General features: G+C 38.4%; 1 protein-coding gene across 3 annotated transcripts in view; it reads left to right on the top strand.

Moving 5' to 3' along the window:
• The window catches only part of ADGB (androglobin), a 217,516-nt gene that overhangs the window by 127,465 nt on the left and 69,175 nt on the right, over positions 1–20,876 (top strand). For all 3 annotated transcript variants that reach the window (XM_089332586.1, XM_008263621.5, XM_008263619.5), the window contains 6 exons: positions 2,278–2,419; positions 3,749–3,863; positions 6,549–6,716; positions 9,979–10,114; positions 11,364–11,501; positions 19,094–19,187. In XM_089332586.1, coding sequence (XP_089188712.1) covers positions 2,278–2,419; positions 3,749–3,863; positions 6,549–6,716; positions 9,979–10,114; positions 11,364–11,501; positions 19,094–19,187 — 793 coding nt within the window. The remainder of the gene's footprint in view (positions 1–2,277; positions 2,420–3,748; positions 3,864–6,548; positions 6,717–9,978; positions 10,115–11,363; positions 11,502–19,093; positions 19,188–20,876) is intronic.

Raw genomic sequence — 20,876 nt, 5'->3', positions numbered from 1 at the left:
TGCCACTTTCTTTCTGCCCATCACTTTTCTCATGGCCATTTTCTCTCACTACCAACATAGTTTTTGTGACCCACCACTATGATTACATCCTTGTGTATACTCAACATACTTGCCCTTCTTACATTCATAAATTATATTCCTGGCTAAAATCCCAATATTGTTTAAACTCAACTCTGCACCTAACCTGTGGTTGAATCAGAGAAGCTGAATGTAATTCAAGAAAATACAAATATTCTGGCTAGCTTTGTTTTCATTAAGGAACATGACTCTCGATAAGATTCTTTAGCACTGCCACATTTTCTCATGGTCACTCATTCTCCTCTCATTCTCATGATGACTATTTCAGTCTCCCCCCCACCCCCTCCAAACCTTCAACTCCTTAGTCTCACTCATTCTTACCTGATGAACTTGCTTCTGAAAAGACAGCAGAAATCAGAAACAACTCATATCATCTTCCCACAATGAACTCTTTCAGGTTCTAGTCTGACTTCCTTTCTGTTCTGAGAGAAGGACTGACCCTGCTCCTGTGCAACCCCAACCTTTTTGCACACACACACACACACACACACACATTCTTTAATTCCCTGATCTGTTCTGTGAAAACATGTAGTTTTAGCTGGAATTAAAGTACCTGACACTGCAGGGTTCACTCAGTGTTTGCCGAATGTTTAACAGTGAATGCTTTGCCAGCATTGAGGGGCAGAACTTTATTTTCACCAAACTTTTCTCAATGCTTTGAATGGTACCTGGCATACAACAGGTGTATAATAAGTACTTGGTACATAATGAACTTTCCAAAATGTCGTGATCTAGGCTTAGTATGTCTACAAAACCTGTAGCTTCCAAGTCACAGCAGTTCCTATAGCACCTAACTTCTATATGCATGAAGGCATTTCAGGCCATGTTGCAGCTTTATAGCCTCAGTGTAAGTGTTTTCTCGAAGCAGAGCAGTAAGTATTTAGCCCTCAGTGACTAGTAAATACAATATAATATGTTCTTTATTCACCTTAGAAGAAAAAAAAATTTTTTTTTTTGACAGGCAGAGTGGACAGTGAGAGAGAGAGACAGAGGGAAAGGTCTTCCTTTGCTATTGGTTCGCCCTCCAATGGCCACCATGGCCAGCGCGCTGCAGCCAGCGCACCGCGCTGATCTGATGGCAGGAGCCAGGAGCCAGGTGCTTTTCCTGGTCTCCCATGGGGTGCAGGGCCCAAGCACCTGGGCCATCCTCCACTGCACTCCCTGGCCACAGCAGAGGGCTGGCCTGGAAGAGGGGCAACCGGGACAGAATCCGGCGCCCCAACCGGGACTAGAACCCGGTGTGCCGGCGCCGCTAGGCAGAGGATTAGCCTAGTGAGCCACGGCGCCGGCCAGAAGAAAAAATATTTTGAATTAAGTCTTGTTAATTTTCAACGTCTTCATAAAGTCAAAGACTCTGAGAACCAAAGATTAAAATTTAGATACATGAGGGCAGATTTTGATCCATTTTGACATTTATAGTAAAGAAATCTCTTTCCAAAGTATAATGTGTTTTATTTTTTAAAATTTTATCTTTAGTGGTGAGTATTTGGCCCGGTGTCTAAGATGCCAGTTAAGACATTACATCCCACATTAGAGTACATGGATTCGATATTTGCCTCTGGCTCCTAACTCCTCTTCCTACAATGTGCACCCTAGGAGACATTAGTGGTAGCTCAAGTATTTGGGTCCCTGTCTCCCATGTGGGAGACCTGGATTGAGTTTCCAACTGTCAGCCTCAGTCTACCCTAGTACTAGCTGTTGTGGGAATTTGAGGAATAAACTGGCAGATGGAAGGGAGCCCTATTTAGGAAGTAAATGAGCAAGGGGGAGCCCTTGCTCCCTCCTCCCTCAAATTAATTAAGTAATTAATTTTTATAAGTACCTTTAAAGATACTGTAGTTAATACCATAGAGGTAATAAGAATGCTGATATACTACATGAAATACTAAAATGAAATATACTTTTTTCCTGATTTCCTCATTCTGAGTTTCTTTACTGGAGTTAATGATTATTAGAAGGCAAATGAAACCAATCGACATATCTGGAATTCACTTAAACATTATTTCCAATAATTACTTACATGAAATAATTCCTGGATTTTTATGAATATTTTAGTACATCTTTAACTCATTGCTTATTATTGCTTTTGTTACTGTTATTATTTTCTTTGTGTTGTTATTGGAATAAAGGCAGTGTAAATGAAAACTAGATACATTTCACACTCAAATTATAGTATTTTTTTTTTCACTTTTCCTGAAGCCCTAACAAAACACAGTCCTCCTATCGAGCCTGGACTTCTAATAGGTGAAACATTTTCCTGGAAATCTTTGAAGCCACGCACACTTGTACTGAAGATCCACACATATGCCACCAAGGCTGCAATGATCCATCTGCCTATTGGGTATGGAGAGACTTCATTTTTCCCATACTATGAATTTTTTGAAGGCTTGTAAAATGCTAACTAATGAAGAAGTGAAAAATATGAACACTGGGGCACTGTTTCCCAAGGCACAGGTCTATAACTGTGATTATTGAGAAAAATAATTCTGTGAACAAATAAATTGATAAATACTGCACACTGAGTGCAAAATTTATTTTCATCAAAGATTCTTAGAATTGTGAATAAAGAATACTGTTTAGACTTATTTAATTCAGAAGCTTCTGAGAATAGCTTATTAAATAATTTATTTTATCTTCCCATAAATATATAGTCCTTTCATGAATTTCAATTTCATTAAAATTTCAATTGAGAAGCATAGAAGTCTAGCATCTCCCCATACCAATCTAGAATTATACCTGTGGTTTGTTTTTGTTAGATATTATTTTAATCAAGTTGAAGCTGACTAAACACCTGAATTTCCATTTAAAAGAACTATGTAATGAAAATGTGTTCTTGATTTTGTTAAAGAAAAATCAAAATAACATGGCTTACCTCAATGAAATAATTTCCACTGGGTTTTTTTCCCAAGTTCAATCATTCTAATTCAGTATGGTGATTGAAACACTATGACTTTTGTGTAAAAAGCAAAGCCCAAAAAGCAAAATCAAATGGTAAAATAATAATTGGCAAGCATCCAATATTTCTGGAATGTTGTAAATTGTAAAACTTCAACATTTCTCACAACTGCCCTCAACTCTGGCAGGGAGAGATTCTCCTAGTATTCAAGTTGCTTTGTAGAGATGCTTATTCATTGACAGCAAAAGACTTGGAATTAGTGAAGAATCTTCTTAAATCCACATGGTGCCCAATAAAATATAGCTTCTCAATAGGCATACAGACATCAGCGTGTATGTTTTGTCATGCTCTACATGTTCAATAACTAAGGGGAAGTAGATATCTCTGTTTCAAAGATATTATAATCTAGTAGGAGAGACACAATTAACACATAAGAAATAATGCATTTTAAGAAAAAGACTATATTATCTAAAATACCTGTACCCTCATGATATAGTCACAATGTGACCGCTGTGTGTAGGAGCAATCTCCAGCATGTGCGAGGTTGTAGTCTAATCTATTTGTTGTTTCATTAAATTAGTAAAATATAGATTCCTAAGTCTCTTAGGGTTCTTTAAGAGTGAAAATTCAAAGACCTGTGTCCTACCTGTGTGAGAATGATCAATTCTTCCCTAACCTTGGGCTTAGATTGAGTCCCAAACTGTCATAAAGCAACTACGGGGGCAATTACAATAAAGGCAACCTTTGGTCTTTACCAAATGTCCTTCTCTTTAGGAGACACATGCTACTGTTCACTGCATATTCCCCAGTGGGCCATTCCATACACATCTGCAGCATGGTGACCTTTGTTGTTGGGGATGAAGATGTTGTGATGCCCAACTTTGAGCCGGTAAATATGTTAGCAACTGTGATATTTTTTTATTTCAAAGGTTTTAAAATAAATCCTGCTTCTGTTTTCTATTCAACTTGCTCTCCTCTTATGTTTAACCTTTAAAGCTATAGAGTATATTCCAAAAGTAATGCTCAAGTGCAACCTGTACAATTAACTGTCTAAACCCTAAGGGGACATAATTAATAGCATTTTTCCCTCTAAAACCAGCTTCACTTCTACTCTGTTGAATGCCCTTTTATATCTGTTACCATCTCAGGTAGAGCCCACAGTATCATTGGTCCTTTGAGGTACAAAGGATCAGCACAGTTCTTTTTTAATATAGTCTAAAGTTTGGATCTGTTTCTCTTTTTCATCCCTTGGTTGGCCTAAGGAATTTATAGCCTGTATATCCAGGATTCAGAGGGCAAAGGGTGGCCCACAAAAGCTGCTGCTGTGTCTCCTTCATGTCTTCTGTCTTCCAGATCTCTTTTTGGTTTCTCGCACTCCTCTGCTCTGATGGAGTCTGAAAGGAGTAAATTAAATGGGGCCAGCATCTGCTGAAGTCTTTCTCCAATGAGCAATTGGAGGAAGACTTGCTCTAACTGCACCTCACTGAAAAAGCAAACCAAACTAAAACAAATCAAAACTAACTCCAAGTGGCACGGTGCTGTATTGATGGATTCTGCAAGCCACCTGGCAAATCATGTAGCAACGAGATGGCTTAAGACCAGCTCCCGTACGCTGTGTCCTCATGCTCCACACTTGCCCTATGCAAGCACTCTTGTTTGGGCATTGGCTGTGGCTGATTGCCTCTTCTCAGTTCTGTGCCATCTCTCTTCATTTCTTTTTCCTTCCTGCTTAACAGGCACAGGGGAAACACCAGCAAATCCACCTTATATGCAGATGTCTTCTATTTCCTTAAATAAGTTTACCCTGTTTTCTCCACATTCTTGTCTTTTTAAAAACAACTGCTTTTTAGATGGTATACATTATCCAATTTGATGAGATTTAGCACCCTAGGTGTTTTCTTTCTTTGCTTTGTGAATTCCTATTTCCCTGGAGATTTCACTTCTCTATATTGGCAAGATTATTGAGGCTCAAACATAAGCCCCATTGTTCTTTGATCCTAACAAAAAAATGAAGCGGGGTAGACTGGACAAGAGCAGAGAGACTCCATCACCTTTAGAGCCATAATGGTTGCTGTCAGTGTCGCCACTGGACCAGAACTTTTGTGGTTATGATTTGACCTAAAGAAGTAACACCACTAGGCTTGCATTTAGAAGGCTCATAAAGAAGGAATTCATTAAAGTTGCAAGTCAACTGCATCTGTTCTCATCAGCCCCTCACCGCAGCAGGGCATCAGTGCCATTTGGGCACACTTGCTGGGTCATTCTTCAGTGTTTTTGCAGGGAACAATGCAATGATTGTACCATGGCATCCCTGGGGAAGAGGCAAAGCCAGACTACAAAAGATTTCCTCCAGCTTTGCCTCCTTTTTCTGATCCAGGCAACTCCCCATATTTCCCACCACATTCTACCAAGATAATTTTTATGCGCCCCAGCTTCTTCTATTTTTTAAATGAGTTACTAGCTGAAATCTCTGCCTCCTTCTAGCTTCAGCAGTCTCCTCTGGAAGGAACTAGCAGACCATGCTAGCTCATCCTCTTGTTTCTCCAGTCCTTACTGCTCTTTTTTTTTTTTTTTTTTTAATTTGACAAGTAGAGTTATAGACAGAGAGACAGAGAGACAGAGAGAAAGGTCTTCTTTCTATTGGTTCACTCCCCAAATGGCCACCACTGCCGGCACTGAGCCGATATGAACCCAGGAGCCAGGTACTTCTTCCTGGTCTCCCATGCGAGTGCAGGGCCCAAGCACTTGGGCCATTCTCCACTGCCTTCCCAGGCCGTAGCAGAGAGCTGTACTGGAAGAGGAGCAACTGGGACTAGAACCCGGCACCTATATGGGATACCGGTGCCACAGGCAGAGGATTAACCAAGTGAGCCACGGCGCTGGCCCCTTACTGCTCTTTTCCTGAAATCCTCTTTGACCTCAATCCTCAAAGAGACCCTCATGGAGACACTCAGAACTAAGTAAGAATAGGAACACTCTGGGAAAATTTCCCTGACTCACAGTAGAACGTATGTAATCCTCCTGTGTGTTCCCACCTGAATAGTAACTGAGTTCCTTGTTCTGTTATCTCTGAGACCGTAGCACCTAGTAAAATGCCTTGGTTAAGCAAGCCCTCAAGGGTCAGCCGTTTGGCCCAGGAGTTAAGACCCTGAATCTTCTATTGGAGTACTTGAGTTAAATATCCATCTTCAGCTCCCACCTCCAGGTTTCTGCGAATGCAGACCCTGGGAGGCTGCAGCCATGGCCCAGGTGACTGGGTCCCTGCCACCCATGTGGGAGACTGGGTTGAGTTTCCCCACTCTGGGCTGACCCCAGCCCAGCCCCATCTGTTGCAGGCATATGGTTTGTGAACCAGTGGTTGGGAGATGGCTCTCCTTCTCCCTCCCCCCCACCAACCCCATTATCTCTGCCTCTCAAATAAAATAGTTGTTTGATTTTTTTATGTAAATCACAAACAATGATTGAATCAACCACTTGCTAGGGGTTGAATATTCACACAGAAATTTTCCTTTTTCATAAATTTCATCCCAGTTTGAACATAAATGAAGGTTGCTGCTACGCTTTGTCTTCCCAGGAGAGCTACCGCTTTACTGAACAGGCTCTAACAATTCTGAAAGCTGTGGGAAATGTGATCTCTAGTTTCAAAGACAAGACTAAACTTCCTGTAGCCTTGAAAGAGCTGCAAGCTGCTCACTACCCCATTCCCCTCCACAATAAAGAGCTCACCGCACAGCACTTCAGGGTAAGCATCTCCTGGGTATGAAGTGCCTAGGAGGAGACATTCTGTTTGAAATAGCATAGCTTATTTCAGGTGACCACCAAAAGCTGAGCCTGAGAAAATGTTTTGGAGGAAGACAGTATAGTTGGGAAGTGGTTTCAAAATGAAGTTAGGAAGTGAGGTGAATAAAATGAAGGAGAAAAAAAAAATCCTTGAAGGATGTGATCATTACTGCAGCGGGCCACCGGGACTCCATCACCTAGGCAGCTGAATAAACTACAGGATGCTCCCCAGCGGGTCACCCTGACAGATGACGGGGAGACCTTGGCACTTCTCCACCAAGCCTTTCCCGCACTGAGAGATGCATGCCCTCAGGGGCTTTCAATTCCTTTCCTCACACTTATGGGTGCCTCTGCCAGGGGTGAGTAGCCCTCTGGCTCCACAGACAATGGTGAGAAAGTGAATCGCAGAGACTGACAGCAGGTGTGATCCTATCCACCACAGCCATGGTAGAAACAGGTGGGTGCAGATCTGGATTTTTTAAACCTCCACACCAGGGCCATTTAAAGCCGGAGAATTTTGTCATAGGACTGTCTCCCGCAATGTAAGGTGTTTAAAAGCCACTCTGTCTTCACCATCTAGATGCCAATAGCATCCAGTTGTTCCAACTGGAAATGACTTCAGACATTGCCAGATGTTTCTTGGTGGTAGAGGGACAGAGTTACCATTGCCAGATTTAGTAAATAAAAAAATACCACATCCAGTTAAATTTTAATTTTCATGCAAACAAGCAACACATGTCATATTTAGGACATACTTTTACCAAAAACTTATACTAAAATTCATTTTATATCTTATTCAAATTTAACTGAATATGGGTGTTATTGGAGATACATATTTAAAAAAATTCATTTCCCTACCTAGAAGATTATTCACAGAGGTAGAAGAGGAAAAGAACAGTTTTACTGCTGAGGAAACATTAAGCCAGAATGCAATGCACTCAGCTAAGAGGTTACAAAGACAGAAAGAAATCTCACACTTTTATATAGCTAAGGAATTGCAACCCATTACATATACACTCTCAAGATAAACAATAACTAGTCCTCAAGAAAAAGAACTTGATAGCACCATTTGTGAAAAATAGTTCATAGATGGTCCCAGATGCATGAGAAAAACCTTTCTGGGTTGTAAAACTGGCAAAAGGCTTATGTGGCTTCCAAAGAATTTTATGTACATTTTTAAGAATTTAATAATGTTAAGATTTCTAAAGTAAATATTGTAAGAAAAAAGGGGTTTGTGGGTTTCAGTCTCTCATTTTCCACAGAGAGAATTTAGTTTCTTATTTTTATTTTGTACCTACCCTTACAACTTCCTATGTTGTACCTGGCAACCTTAGTACGGAGCAAGGAGAGCAGGGAAAAGCACCCCCAGTTGAGAACTGCTCACCCAGGACATGAGTATTATACAAGAAATATTTGCCAAGACCCACCTCAAGGGCCAGCCTACTTAAGACGCTACCACCACCACCCCCAGAAAAAGTAAAGTCTGTCATTCATCAGTTCAAGGTGGTAGCTGATCAGCTGTAAAATCAAACAAATAAATGATTAATTCACCATGTGAAAAGAAGTCTATTGTTTCCACTGGTACCCAGAAGCCACGATTGGTGTTTTACATCTCCCCCCTCTACCATCCATTCTAGATCTTTCTCCAGCTATCACTTCTAGCTGCTTGTCTGGAGGGTGATCCACACCTTCAGTCCTGATGGATACAAGCCCTTGGTTGCCATTTTCTGACATGACACGGTTGCTACAATTGTACATTCACTGCAGAAGTACCAAGAAATAGCCTAGCAAGTTCCAGACAAAGTTCCCCTGCCTGTGAAGTAGCAGGTATCCTAATAATTCATGACAACCAACATGAATTTTCCTAATCCATTATATCAATTCCCAAAGCAACCTGGCCTGTGTTCTGGCCTACTATTACTGTAAATCATACTGCATTCTCTGGGGAAAGCATCTCTTGGGTCCCACCCCCAAGAATCCAGCCCTCCAATCCAGCAAACCCTTGTGGTGAGGAATGCAGCACAGATTATGCAAATGGGTCATTGCAAATGATAGGAAGAGAGACCAATACTCCTTTCAAGTTTTGAATTCCATGCCTAAATGTTTTACCTTTGCAGATACAGCACCACAAATGGGCCTTTGATTCAGCAGATGCACACCACAGGTGTCATTTCATATCTTAGCTCAGCCCTTCATGTGCCATTCCAATCTAGCAGGAATTTTGTCAATTCTGTCTCTGGTAAATGTTAGACCAATGGACCCTAGACTATTTCCAATGGTTAAATCCTCACTGGATAATATGTCCCTTAGTATGTTAAACTGGGTCCCATATCTGCCATATATATTTCTGGAACCTCCTGGATAATGATGCTGGTAGAGATACAGAGACACAGAAAACAAATTCCTATCTCCAGTGAGCGTGAATTCTAGTAATGGTGAATCATTCGCACCTTGCTAGAAGTCCACTGAAATCAACCTGTCCCCAAGTGACTGGCTGACCTCCTCCAAGGATGGAACCATATCAAATGATCAGAGCCCGGTTCTGTCCTGGGCAGGTTAGGCCATTGAGCCTGGGTGACCGAGAGTCTGTATTGTTGGGCCCATGCATAGTCTCATCCCTGCTGCCAAGATTTTGCTGTGCCAAGGCCTTTTGTGACTACCCCTGATTTGATATGTAAGGAGCCTTTGTACCTGCAACACTTAGACTCAAGAGAGCTATTTTAGTAACAAAACATCTCCTTTTTTATTTTGAATTAACACAGCTATGTGGCATCTGAAGCGAAATCTTTGTCTAAATACATCTAAAAGGGCTTTTTCAGTGCAAAGAAAATACTCCTTAATGGTAAGAAAGTCAGGCAAAGCCCTTACATTTTTTCCTTTAATTTTGTAGCATATGAAATACGCTGGAATTGATAGAAAATGTTATTTCACTTAAGCATAAAGATCACATTTTAATTTTGTCCTCTATCTCTTCAGCCAGCTTAACATTATATTTTGGCTGATGTGTATTGTACGTATTGTTGTTGTGACTCAATTTTACAAATTAGAAATACTCAAATGATGATTTTGGTCTCTTTCTGGATGAGTCAGACTTCAGAGAGTCTTCTGTTAGATTGTGTGTCTATCTGAAAGCAATTTTCTTTAATGTACCAAGAATTTTTAGAACCTCCCTTGTCAAGTCATGATATTTTCTTAGTTAAAGCATAAATGTATTCTTTTTTTAGGTATTTCATATTTCCTTATGGCGGTTAATGAAAAAGGCTCAATTAACAAAACCTCCTGCCAACTTCAAATTTGCATTCCGTGCTATGGTTTTGGACGTGGAGTTACTTGATTCTTCCTTGGAAGAGGTTTCTTTAGGTATTGATCAATCTTAGATATTTGACTGAAAAACAATTTGAGAATAGTGTTCTTGAAGTTTGTGTGAGCAGGTGGAACGGGTTTGTTTGGATACTCATGGGGTTTAAGCTGTGCTCCGGGAAGCTCAAGGAGCTTCAGGGAACTACTGATGACCCCCTACTCTGATCCCTACCACACATATTTCCCAAGTAGCCCAGAATTTATTCCTAACCTTAACAAACAGGAATGTCACTGATCTGTATGGTGCAATTGAGGAATTTTGGAAAGATTTTCTATCCCACTAACCCGACTTGCCTCCTCTCCATGATCTGTCTCTGTTCCTACCATTTTAACATTTTCTTTCATTTTTTTATTTTTTATTTTTTTGGCAGGCAGAGTTAGACAGTGAGAGAGAGAGAGACAGAGAGAAAAGTCTTCTTTTTTCTGTTGGTTCACCCCCCAAGTGGCCACTACGGATGGTGCATTGTGGCCGGCACATTGTGTTGATCCAAAGCCAGGAGCCAGTGCTTCCTCCTGGTCTCCCATGTGGGTGCAGGGCCCAAGGGCCTGGGCCATCCTCCACTGCACTCCTGGGCCACAGCAGAGAGCTGGATTGGAAGAGGAGCATCCGGGACAGAATCTGGCGCCCCAACCAGGACTAGAACTGCTGGGGTGCCGGCGTCACAGGTCGAGGATTAGCCTAGTGAGCTGCAGTGCCGGCCCATTTCCCTTCATTTTTGAGAGAAACTTGGATAATTTTTATAGAACAGTTTTTAAATAAGATGTCAATGTTTCATATGCTTCCCTTCCACAGAGTGTTTTCATTCTAAAAAGCACACTGAGTGATGCTGAAAATAGAGTTTTCCCTCTGAATCCATGGAGGAAGTGGATACAGGACCCCCATGGATATCACAATCTGTGGATACTAAAGTTCATAGTATTTGCATACAGCCTACCCATACCTTCTCATATACTTTGAACCATTTATAGATTATGATACCAGTTACAGTGTAAATTCTGCATAAAGAGTTGTACACTGTATTATTTGGGGAATAATGATGAGAAAAACCTGTACCTGTTCTATACGGACACATTTTTTTCCATGAGCACTTGGTTGATTCTGTGGATGTGTAATGAGTGAATATGGAGGAATTACTGTAGTGCTGCATCTATCATTGTAGCATTTCATATATCAGAGGGCAGAGGCACTGAAACTTGGAAGAATGGTTAAATATAACTTTAAGTCCAGAGTTTGCTTTCATCTTTCCAGCGGAATGGATGGATGTGAAATATTCTATGCCAACCAATGAGAGAGAGTATTCTCCTGAGGAAGTATCAGCTGCAATTAAAATCCAAGCCATGTGGAGAGGGTCTTACCTTAGATCACTTCTGAAAGCCAGAACACCAGGTACAATTTTCCAATCATTTATAAAATAAACTATGTCTATAATAATAAATATGTATTCGTGCTAATGAAAATATTAATACAGTTAATTAGTTTTAGTTCTAAAAATACTGAAATTCTCAGAAGTCAAGAAGTTTGTCAACAGAAAATTTCATATTCTCAGCTTTAGCACAATGTCTGACACATGGTTAACACCCAATAAATTCTGGCTTAAAGAAAGAATGAGCCACTGGCATTGTGGCACAGTGGGTTAAACTGCCACTTATAACACCGTCATCCTATATCATCATATTCATTTGAGTCTTAGCTGCTCTGCTTCTGATCCAGCTTCCTGTTGATGTGCCTGCGAAGGTAGAATATGTTGGACAAAGTTCTTGGGCCCCTGCCACCCACGTAGGAGACCAGGATGGAGCTCTTTGCTTCCTTCTTTGGCCTGACTCAACCCTGGCTGTTGCAACCATTTGGGAAGTCAACCAGTGGATAGATGATTCATTCTCCCTCTCCCTCCCCCTCCCCCTGCTCCTCTCTCTGGCTCTCCCTCTCTTCTTTCTAATTTCAAATAAATAAATGGAAGGAAGGGAGGGAGGGAGGAAGGAAAGAAGGAAGGAAGGGTGGAAATGAGTGAATCATCTGCTTTTTCCACCATCTTTTGTGAACTCTTTAAAGACAAGGAACTGATCTTTCTTATCCAGTGCCTAGCAAGATAATTTTTGAGATCCAGCTAAGCCAAGGATGTTGTAAAATTCTTAGAATGTATTTCAAAAAAGTGAATGAATGAAATCTATACAAACTTTCAGGTATACCCATAGTGACATACTTTTATAAAACATTAAAAGCATTTAACTGTGTTCTTAATGTTTATTAAAAAACATATATTTGTGTATATGAACTAAAATACTTTTGTTAAAAGGTCTAAAACCAGCTTAAAATGAAACATGGCAGATGAAGAAAATACATTGAATCATTTTCATTCTGTGATTTGTATTGGCATTTTGATAAGAAAAGATTTATCTCCAACAAAATTATTTAAATATGTTGAAATATTTTATTGTAAAGTCTCTATTCAAGCCATTTAATGAGAATAGTCAAATTGACCACCTGGGCATTAAAAACTACATATAAAAAAGGAAAAATATAAAAAAGGAAAAATTCTTCATATATTTTGGTGATACAAAAGTATTATAGTTGCCTGATTTTAATGTCATCATAACTGGTACACACTGAAATACAAAAGATGATAGAAAACAACTATGACAGACTATATGAGAACCACCTAGAAAACCCTAAAGAAATGAGTAAATTCCTGGCTAATATAACCTACCAAGATTAAATTAAAAGAGCTAGACCATCTAAACAGACCCATAAGAAGCAACGAGATTGAAGCAGGAAGCAAAGGTCTTCCATCAAGAACAAGTCCAGGATCTGATGATTTTACTACTGAATTCTACAAAACATTTAAAGAGGAACTAACTCCAATACTTTTCAAGCTATTCCAAAATAACTAACAGGGTGGAGCTCTGTGAAACTCTTTTTATGAGGTCAGTATCACCGAGATACCAAAATCAGATATGACACAAGAAAAATACAGACCTATATATTTAATGAACATAGATGCAAAGATAAAAAAATACTAGCAAACAAAACCCAAAACCACATCAAAAATATTATACAGCACAATCAAGTGGGATTAATTGCAGAAAATCAAGGTGGTTCAACATTCACAAAACAATGAATGTCATAAATCACATCAACAGAATGAAGAACAAAAACCATATGGTCACCACAATAGCTGTAGAAAAAGTATCTGATAAGCTTCAATACCCATTCATGATAAAAAAAAAAAAACCTGCACAAATTAGGTATAGAAAGAAAATACCTAGAAATTATAAAGACTATAGATTATAAACCAATATATAATATTATACTGAATGGTGAAAAGCTAGAAGCATTTCCCCTTATATCTGGAATAAGAATGTCTACTTGCACCACTCTTTTTCAATATAGCACTGGAAGTTTTAGCAAGAGCAATTAAGGAAGAGAAAGAAATAAAGGACATGAAAATTGGAAAAGAGGAAGTCAAATTATACATGTTTGCAGATGACATAATATTGTATATGGGAAAACCTATACATTCCACCAAAAAGCTATTAGAACTGATAAGCCATTTCAGAAAAGTTTCAGGTTACAAAATAAACATATACAAAGTACTAGCATTTTTATACACTAATGATGAGCTCACTGAAAGAAAAATCCCATTCACAATAGCCACAAAAAATCCAAATATTTATGAATAAATTTAGCCAATAAATTGAAAGATCTATGCAATGAAAATTATCAAATGTTGATGATATCATCAGGGACACACAAAAAATGGAAAAATATTCCTTGCTCATGAATTGGAAGAATTGATATCATTAAAATATCTGTACTTCCTAAAGCAAGATATATATTCTATGCAACCCTATCAAAATACCAATGGTATTCTTATTCTTACAGAATTAGAGAACAACAATGCTAACATCCCTATTGCATCACAAAAGAACCAGAAGGACTAAGGTGAGCCTGAGCAAAAATTTAAGCTATAGGCATAACAATACCTGACTTCAAAGCATACTATAAAACTAGTAATTAAAACAGCATAGTACTAGCTGTTTTAATAAAATATAGAACATTGATGAATGGTACAGAACACAGAGTCTAGAAATTAATCCAGAAACATACAAACAACTGGTTTTTGATAGAAGTGCTCATACCATACATTGAAGTAAGGATAATCTCTTCAACAAATGGTGCTGGAAAAACTAGATGTATATGTCTTGAAGAATAAAATTAGAGTCATACTTATCACCATATACAAAAATCAACTCAGGATGGGTCAAAGACCTAAATTTTGAAATTTTTGGAAGAAAATTTAGAGGAAGTACTCCAAGACATTGATATAGGGAACAACTTCTCAGACAAGACCCCCAACACACAGGCAACAAAACAAAACAAACTAAACAAATGGGATTACCTCATAGTCAGAAGCTTCTACACAGCAAAGGAAATGATCAATAGATTGAAGAGGCATCCAACAGAATGGGGAAATTATTTGTGAGCTACTTATCTGACAGAAGATTAATATCCAGAACATACCAGGAACTTAAAAAAAAAAAAAAAAAAACCAGCAAACACAGCAACAATAATTCAATCCAGTTCAGAAATGGGCAAAAGACCTCATCAAACAGTTCTCCAAAGAAGAAATAAAAATGGCCAACAAATATATGAAAAAATGTTCAAAATCACTAATTATCAAGAAAATGCAAACAAAACCCACAATGAGGTATCACCTCACCCTGTCAGAATGGCTAAAATCCAGACAGAGTAACAAATGTTGGTGAGTATGTGGAGAAAGGGGAACACTTATATACCATTGGTGGGAATGTAAATTAGTGCAGCCACTGTGAAAAAATAGTTTGGAGATTTCTTAAAAAACTAGAAATAGATTCTCCATATGATCCAGCAGTCCTGCTACTGGGTATATATGTGTATATACCCAAAAGCCTCAACGCAGGGCATCAAAGAGATACTTGCACTGCCACGTTTATAGCAGTCGTGTTCACAATAGCCAAGATATGGAATCAACCAAGGTATCAATTATCAAATGAAAGTATAAAGAAATGTGACACACACACACACACACACACACACCCCACTGGAATATTCAGCACTAAAAAGAATAAAGTTCTACCATTTGTATAAAAATGGATACAACTGAGAGACATCATGTTGAATGAAATAAGCTGGACACAGAAAGAAAATACTGCATATTTTCCCTGTATGTTGGAGATAAAATTAAAAAAGAAAAAATAGTAAACAAAAGCTTTACTTTATACCTTTGTCAGACCAACAGTTACAAATGTTATATTACCATAATTTTAATGTTCTGTGATTACTTTAAAATTTACTGTATAAGGCTGAAATGGACATTTTTCTACTCAATTATTTATAGCCCTTGCCTGCATTCTCACTAAACTAGGGTCTTTTGCTTTTTCTTTGTTAAACTTCATATTTGAGGAAGCATTAAGCCTTTTTTTACACTTTCATATTCTGACTTCATTTCATTTGTGTAAATTCCAGGAGTGTGATGGCTGGGTGATATGATATATCTATTTTCATGTCTCCAAAGAATCTCCATACTATCGTCCATAATGGTTATACTAGTTTAAATTCCCACCAGCAGAATTTGGCCCCATCTTCACCAATATTTATTGTTTTTCATTTTTGGATGATAGCCATTCTAACTGGGGTGAAGAGAAACCTCATTGTGTTTTTTATTTTCATTTTCCTGATGGCTAGTGATACTGAAGATTTTTTCATGTCTCCCTTGGCTATTTGTATTTTGTCCTCTATCCTACAAAAAATTTTATGCACTGATGAAAAGAAATTTTATTATTCAACTGTGGGATGAAATGTTCTGTAGATATCAATTAGGTCCATCTGGCCCATAGTGTCGATTAGCTCTGTTTTGTTGTTGTTGTTGGTACTGATTTTCTGTCTTGTTGATCTGACCATTGATAAAAGTGGGATTGTTGAAGTTACCCATTACTATTGTATTGGAGTGTATGTCTCCCTTTATATCCATTCACATTTGCGTTAAATAGTCAGGTGCCCTGGCATTGGTGCATATAAATTTATTATAGTCACATCTTCCTGTTTAATTGATCCTTTAATCATTACATAATTCCTTTCTTTGACTCTTTTAACAGTTTTTGTGTTAAAATCTATCTTGTCTGATATCAGGATGGCTACACCTACTAGCTTTTGCTTTCCAGTGGGATGGAATATCTTTTTCCATCCTTTCATGTTCAATCTGTGTGTATCTTTGTTGGTGAGGTGTGTTTCTTATAGGCAGCAAATAGATGGGTCCTATTTTTTTCTTTTTGCCCTTTTAGATAGTCAGTGTCTTAAATGCAGAATAAAGGCCATTTTTCATTCAGGGTTATTATTGATATGTAATGACTTTGTCCTGTCATTTCCCCATAAAAATTCTTACTATTTGCTTTGGATTTCCTTTGTGCTTTTACTAACAGATTTTTTTCTGCCTTTACATTCTTTCATAATGTTGACTATCATTCTCAATTTCTGCATGTAGCACTGTCTTAAGAATCGTTTCGTTTGAAAGGCTGGACAAGGAATGACAGATTCCTTCAATTTCTGTTGTTTTGGAAGGTCTTTATTTCACTTTCATTCATAAATGGGAGCTTGCAGGGTACGGTATTCCAAGTTGACAGGTTTTTTTGTTCTTTTCTTTTAAGACTTGCACTATACCCCACCATTCTCTCCTTGTCTGTAGGGTTTCTGATGAGAAATCAGCTGATGCTCTAATTGAGGTCTTCTGAGGGATCTGGCATTTCTCATGCACACTTTAGAATCTTTGTTTTATTATTGAACATTTGACTATAATGTGTCATGAAGATCTTTGCTGATCGTGTCTACTGGAGTTCTATGTGCTTACTGTACTTGGGTGTCCATTTCTTTCTCCAAATTAGGGTAGTTTCCTGCTATTATTTTGGTGGATAGGCCTTCTAATTCATTCTGTCTTTCCATACCTTCCGGAGCTTCTAAGACACATATGCTGGGACATTTATAGTACCCTGTAAATCTTGAACACTGTTTTAAGTTTTTCTACTTTTTCTTCTCTTCTGGTCTGATTGAGATATTTCCAAGGAATTTTAGGTCAGATATTCTTTCTTTTGCCTCAACAAATCGGTCATTAAGGCATTCTACTGTATTTTCTATTTGACTCATTGAATTTTTCATTTCTAATATTTCAGTTTGCTTTCTCTTTAATATATCTAATTCTCAGAAAAGAAAAATTTTCATCTATGAATGGATTTTTCTCATGTATTTGTTTCAGGGTTCCATGCTCACACTGAAGACCACACAGATCCTTTGCATTGTTCATGCACCTTGAAATAGAGGAGTTGAAGCTTTGATTATGCCGGCAGAGGTGATTATACCCTCCCCCCTGCTGACAATAGAGATCTAAGGTGTCCAACATTGGTGTCACCCTGGACTCTTTCCCCACCTTTGAGCACTATCTAGAGATTCCTGGCCTCACCCAACACGCACCTCTGGATACTCACTGAAGAACATACTTCACTAAGCCACAGAGATGTAGTTCAAAGATAAACACCATAAGAGGAGAAAACCAAAAAGTGTTTCCACAAATGCCTAAAAATAAAAACAGAAATACAAGAAAAAATAACAAGGAAAACAATATGACACCCCAAAAGGAACACAACAACACTTCAATATTAGAATGTGAAGACAAAGAGATTCATGAAATGCTGGAAGTGAATTCTAAAAAATAAGTTTACTCAAAATGATCTATGTCCAAGGAACTTGTAGATAATGCAGTAGATTGCACTTTACTGGAATTCTATTAGTGTCGCTCCCCCTCTTTGTGGAGGAACGACACAGGACCCTGCGCTGTTCTTTTGTCTGCTCGGCCCTCCCCGGGTTTGCTGCTGGTTCTTCCCGGGTTGGCTACTGTCCCTTCCACCTCCGTGGAAGGGCGGTTCCCCCTGCCACTTTCCCCACTTCCGCAGGGGAGCGGCACACCACCGACCGGCTCTCTCGGGGGCTGCACAGGTGTTCCTTCAGATAGATGTTCCCCTTAGATGTTCCTGGTGCATGTTGTCTCTCTCCTCCTTTATAGTCCTCTTCCACCAATCCCAACTCTGCTACCCACACGCCAAGTACGCTGCTCTCCTCCAATCAGGAGCAGGTCCTGCAGCTTGTCAAGTTGGTGAGAGGCAGCTGGGTAGAAGCTGTTTTTACTCCTCTCCCAGCGCCATATTGTGGGAGAGCAGATGCATAGAATAAGTCCTAATTCGAGTAACATAGTCTAGTCCGAGTTGCTCCCAGTTGCTCCCCACATATTAGTCATGTTTGTAAGATTTATTTTACTTATTTGAAAGGCAAAGTTAGAGAAGAGGAGAGAGAAAGAAATCTTCCTTCCACTGGTTCACTCCCCAAATGACCACAATGGCCTCATCTGGGCACAGCCGAAGCCAGGAACCTGGGGCTTCATCCAGGTCTCCCACATGAGTGCAAGGATCCAAGCACTTGGGCCATCTTCTGATAATTTCACCAGACCTTTAGCAGGTAGCTGAATCAGAAGGGGAGGATCCAGTACTCAAACTGATGCCCCTACAGGATGTTGGTGTCTCAGGCAGAGGTTTAACGTGCTAAGCCACAATGCCAACTCCCTAGCCATTTTTTTTTAAGACAAGTCATTGGGTTAACTTTCATCAGGAAATTTTGGTGTAACATAGGATCTCTTTATGTACCATAAATTAGATACAAGTACACGTTATGATGTTAAATAATGATCAAGAGAAACAGCATGATGTGATGAGCAGAAGCCTAGGCTTGGAGTATACAGCTCTGTATTTTAAACATGATTTTCTGCTAATAAAACCTATAACTTTACATAGCACCTTATTTGTGAGTTTCAGCATCTCCACCTTTAAAACAGGGACTGTGGAAAAGACGATCTTTCACACATCTGAGAGATTTAATATTGTTCTTTTCATTACTATTTTTAGACACAAGGGAAAATACCATTGTTGCAGATACTCTTCAAAGAGTTTGGGCTATACTGGAACTGAATCTAGAGCAATATGCACTTTCTCTCTTAAGGTAAATCAGTGTGATGACATTTCTTATTGCAGTATGTTATATCCTTCAAGAGCCTATTAAATTTACTATGTTGATCGAGTTTTCCCTAGTCTTTCAAACTCCGCACTCACTTATGCTTCTGAACTTCCACAGAATTTTATTTAAAACATTTCTGTGATACTGTCTTGACTGCACGCATCTTAGATTCTAAGCATAAAATCTCTGATAAGCAAACTATAGATTTCTGAAATCTTATAGTGTTGATAAGACAAAAGTTAACATTTAGAACCTGGCAGACTAAAGGAGTAAACAGTTAAACTATTCAAGTGCAATCCCTGGAAGACAACATTCCCCAAACAAGCCTTAGAAAAACTGTGTCTGGTCACAAAATATGTTCACAAGACAGAATAATCTGAATGAAAATAAAAGAACATGATATATATAAAATTATATATACATGTACTTATAGGTATATTTATATGCATTGCATATTAAAATAACATGTATTTATTATACACAAATTATTTGAAGGAATGAATGAAAACTTCAAATGTTAACACAATATATAATTGTATAAGTATAAAAATAACAAGAAACCTATATAAGCTACTAAAATTAATCAGAGAATTTTAAAAGGGACTATATATAAGATTTGTCAGAAATCACAATTGAATTTCTATTTATAAGCAAAAAGGAAATAGAAAATTATCCAGAAAATTTTAATACCTAAATATAGTGAAAAAATCCACAATCAGCCAAATATCAAAATTTTCTCTCCACATTTACTTAAACCTGAGTGTGAATACTTCACTTACCTCATTCTAAATTTAGCCCACAGATACTGCTTTTGCCTGATCAATCACTCCAGGCTGATTAGCATTTGTTCCAGAATTCTTAACTATTTTCCACAAACAGAATATTTCTGTCTAAAATTCCAACTATGTAGGCTTGTGCAGAGAGCACAAATCTTTCCAACTTGTACCTGCAATATGGAGCCTACCATGGGAAGAGCTCTGGGTCAGATCCTACACCTAATTGTCAAGGAAACAATTTACTGATAAGCGAGCTCCCCTACAAGGTAGATTGATCCATGTCCCATGAAGTGCATTTGAAACACAAGCATGAGGGGCCTGGTGCTCCTTACCAAATAAATGGTCTTTTCCTAAAAGCTAAAAGCATTTCCCAGCATTTCAGCCAATATCATATGCAGAAGCCATGCTCTATCAACAGTTTGAATTTACACCCAAAACTATTAGGCAAAAAAAAAAAAAAAAAAAAAAAAAAAAAAAAAAAAAAAAAAGCCAGACTATTGTTTAAGCTCAAATGTCAGGAACATTTCAAGCTACTTCCTCCTAATAGGTAGTAGTTACCTATGAGGAAGACATCTTTAGATGTAAGACCTAATGCTAATCCCAACTCTACTGATTACAAGATGTATGTCCTAGGGTAAGTTTTTTACCCTCTCTGAACTTAGTTTCTTTTATTTGTAATATAGGGATAATACAAAGATATTTCCAAAAGTTCATGGAAAAATCCAATTAAAAGATCCTTATTTTGGTGCAAATTTTTTTTTTGCAATCTAGGCAAAGTTTTTCTCATAATGTACATTTTCCATAAACATTTTTAACTTCTCTTGTGTCTACCTCATAATATCGTTTCCTGATGAAACTGGAAAGGTAACACAAGAGGAGTACTTAGCACAATGCTACA

Source organism: Oryctolagus cuniculus, chromosome 5 (genome assembly GCF_051225735.1).
Source record: "Oryctolagus cuniculus isolate XC-2025 breed Fujian yellow rabbit chromosome 5, ASM5122573v1, whole genome shotgun sequence".
NCBI lineage: Eukaryota > Metazoa > Chordata > Mammalia > Lagomorpha > Leporidae > Oryctolagus > Oryctolagus cuniculus.
The sequence above is the reverse complement of the archived record's forward strand: the minus strand, read 5'-3'. Positions and strand labels throughout refer to the sequence as shown.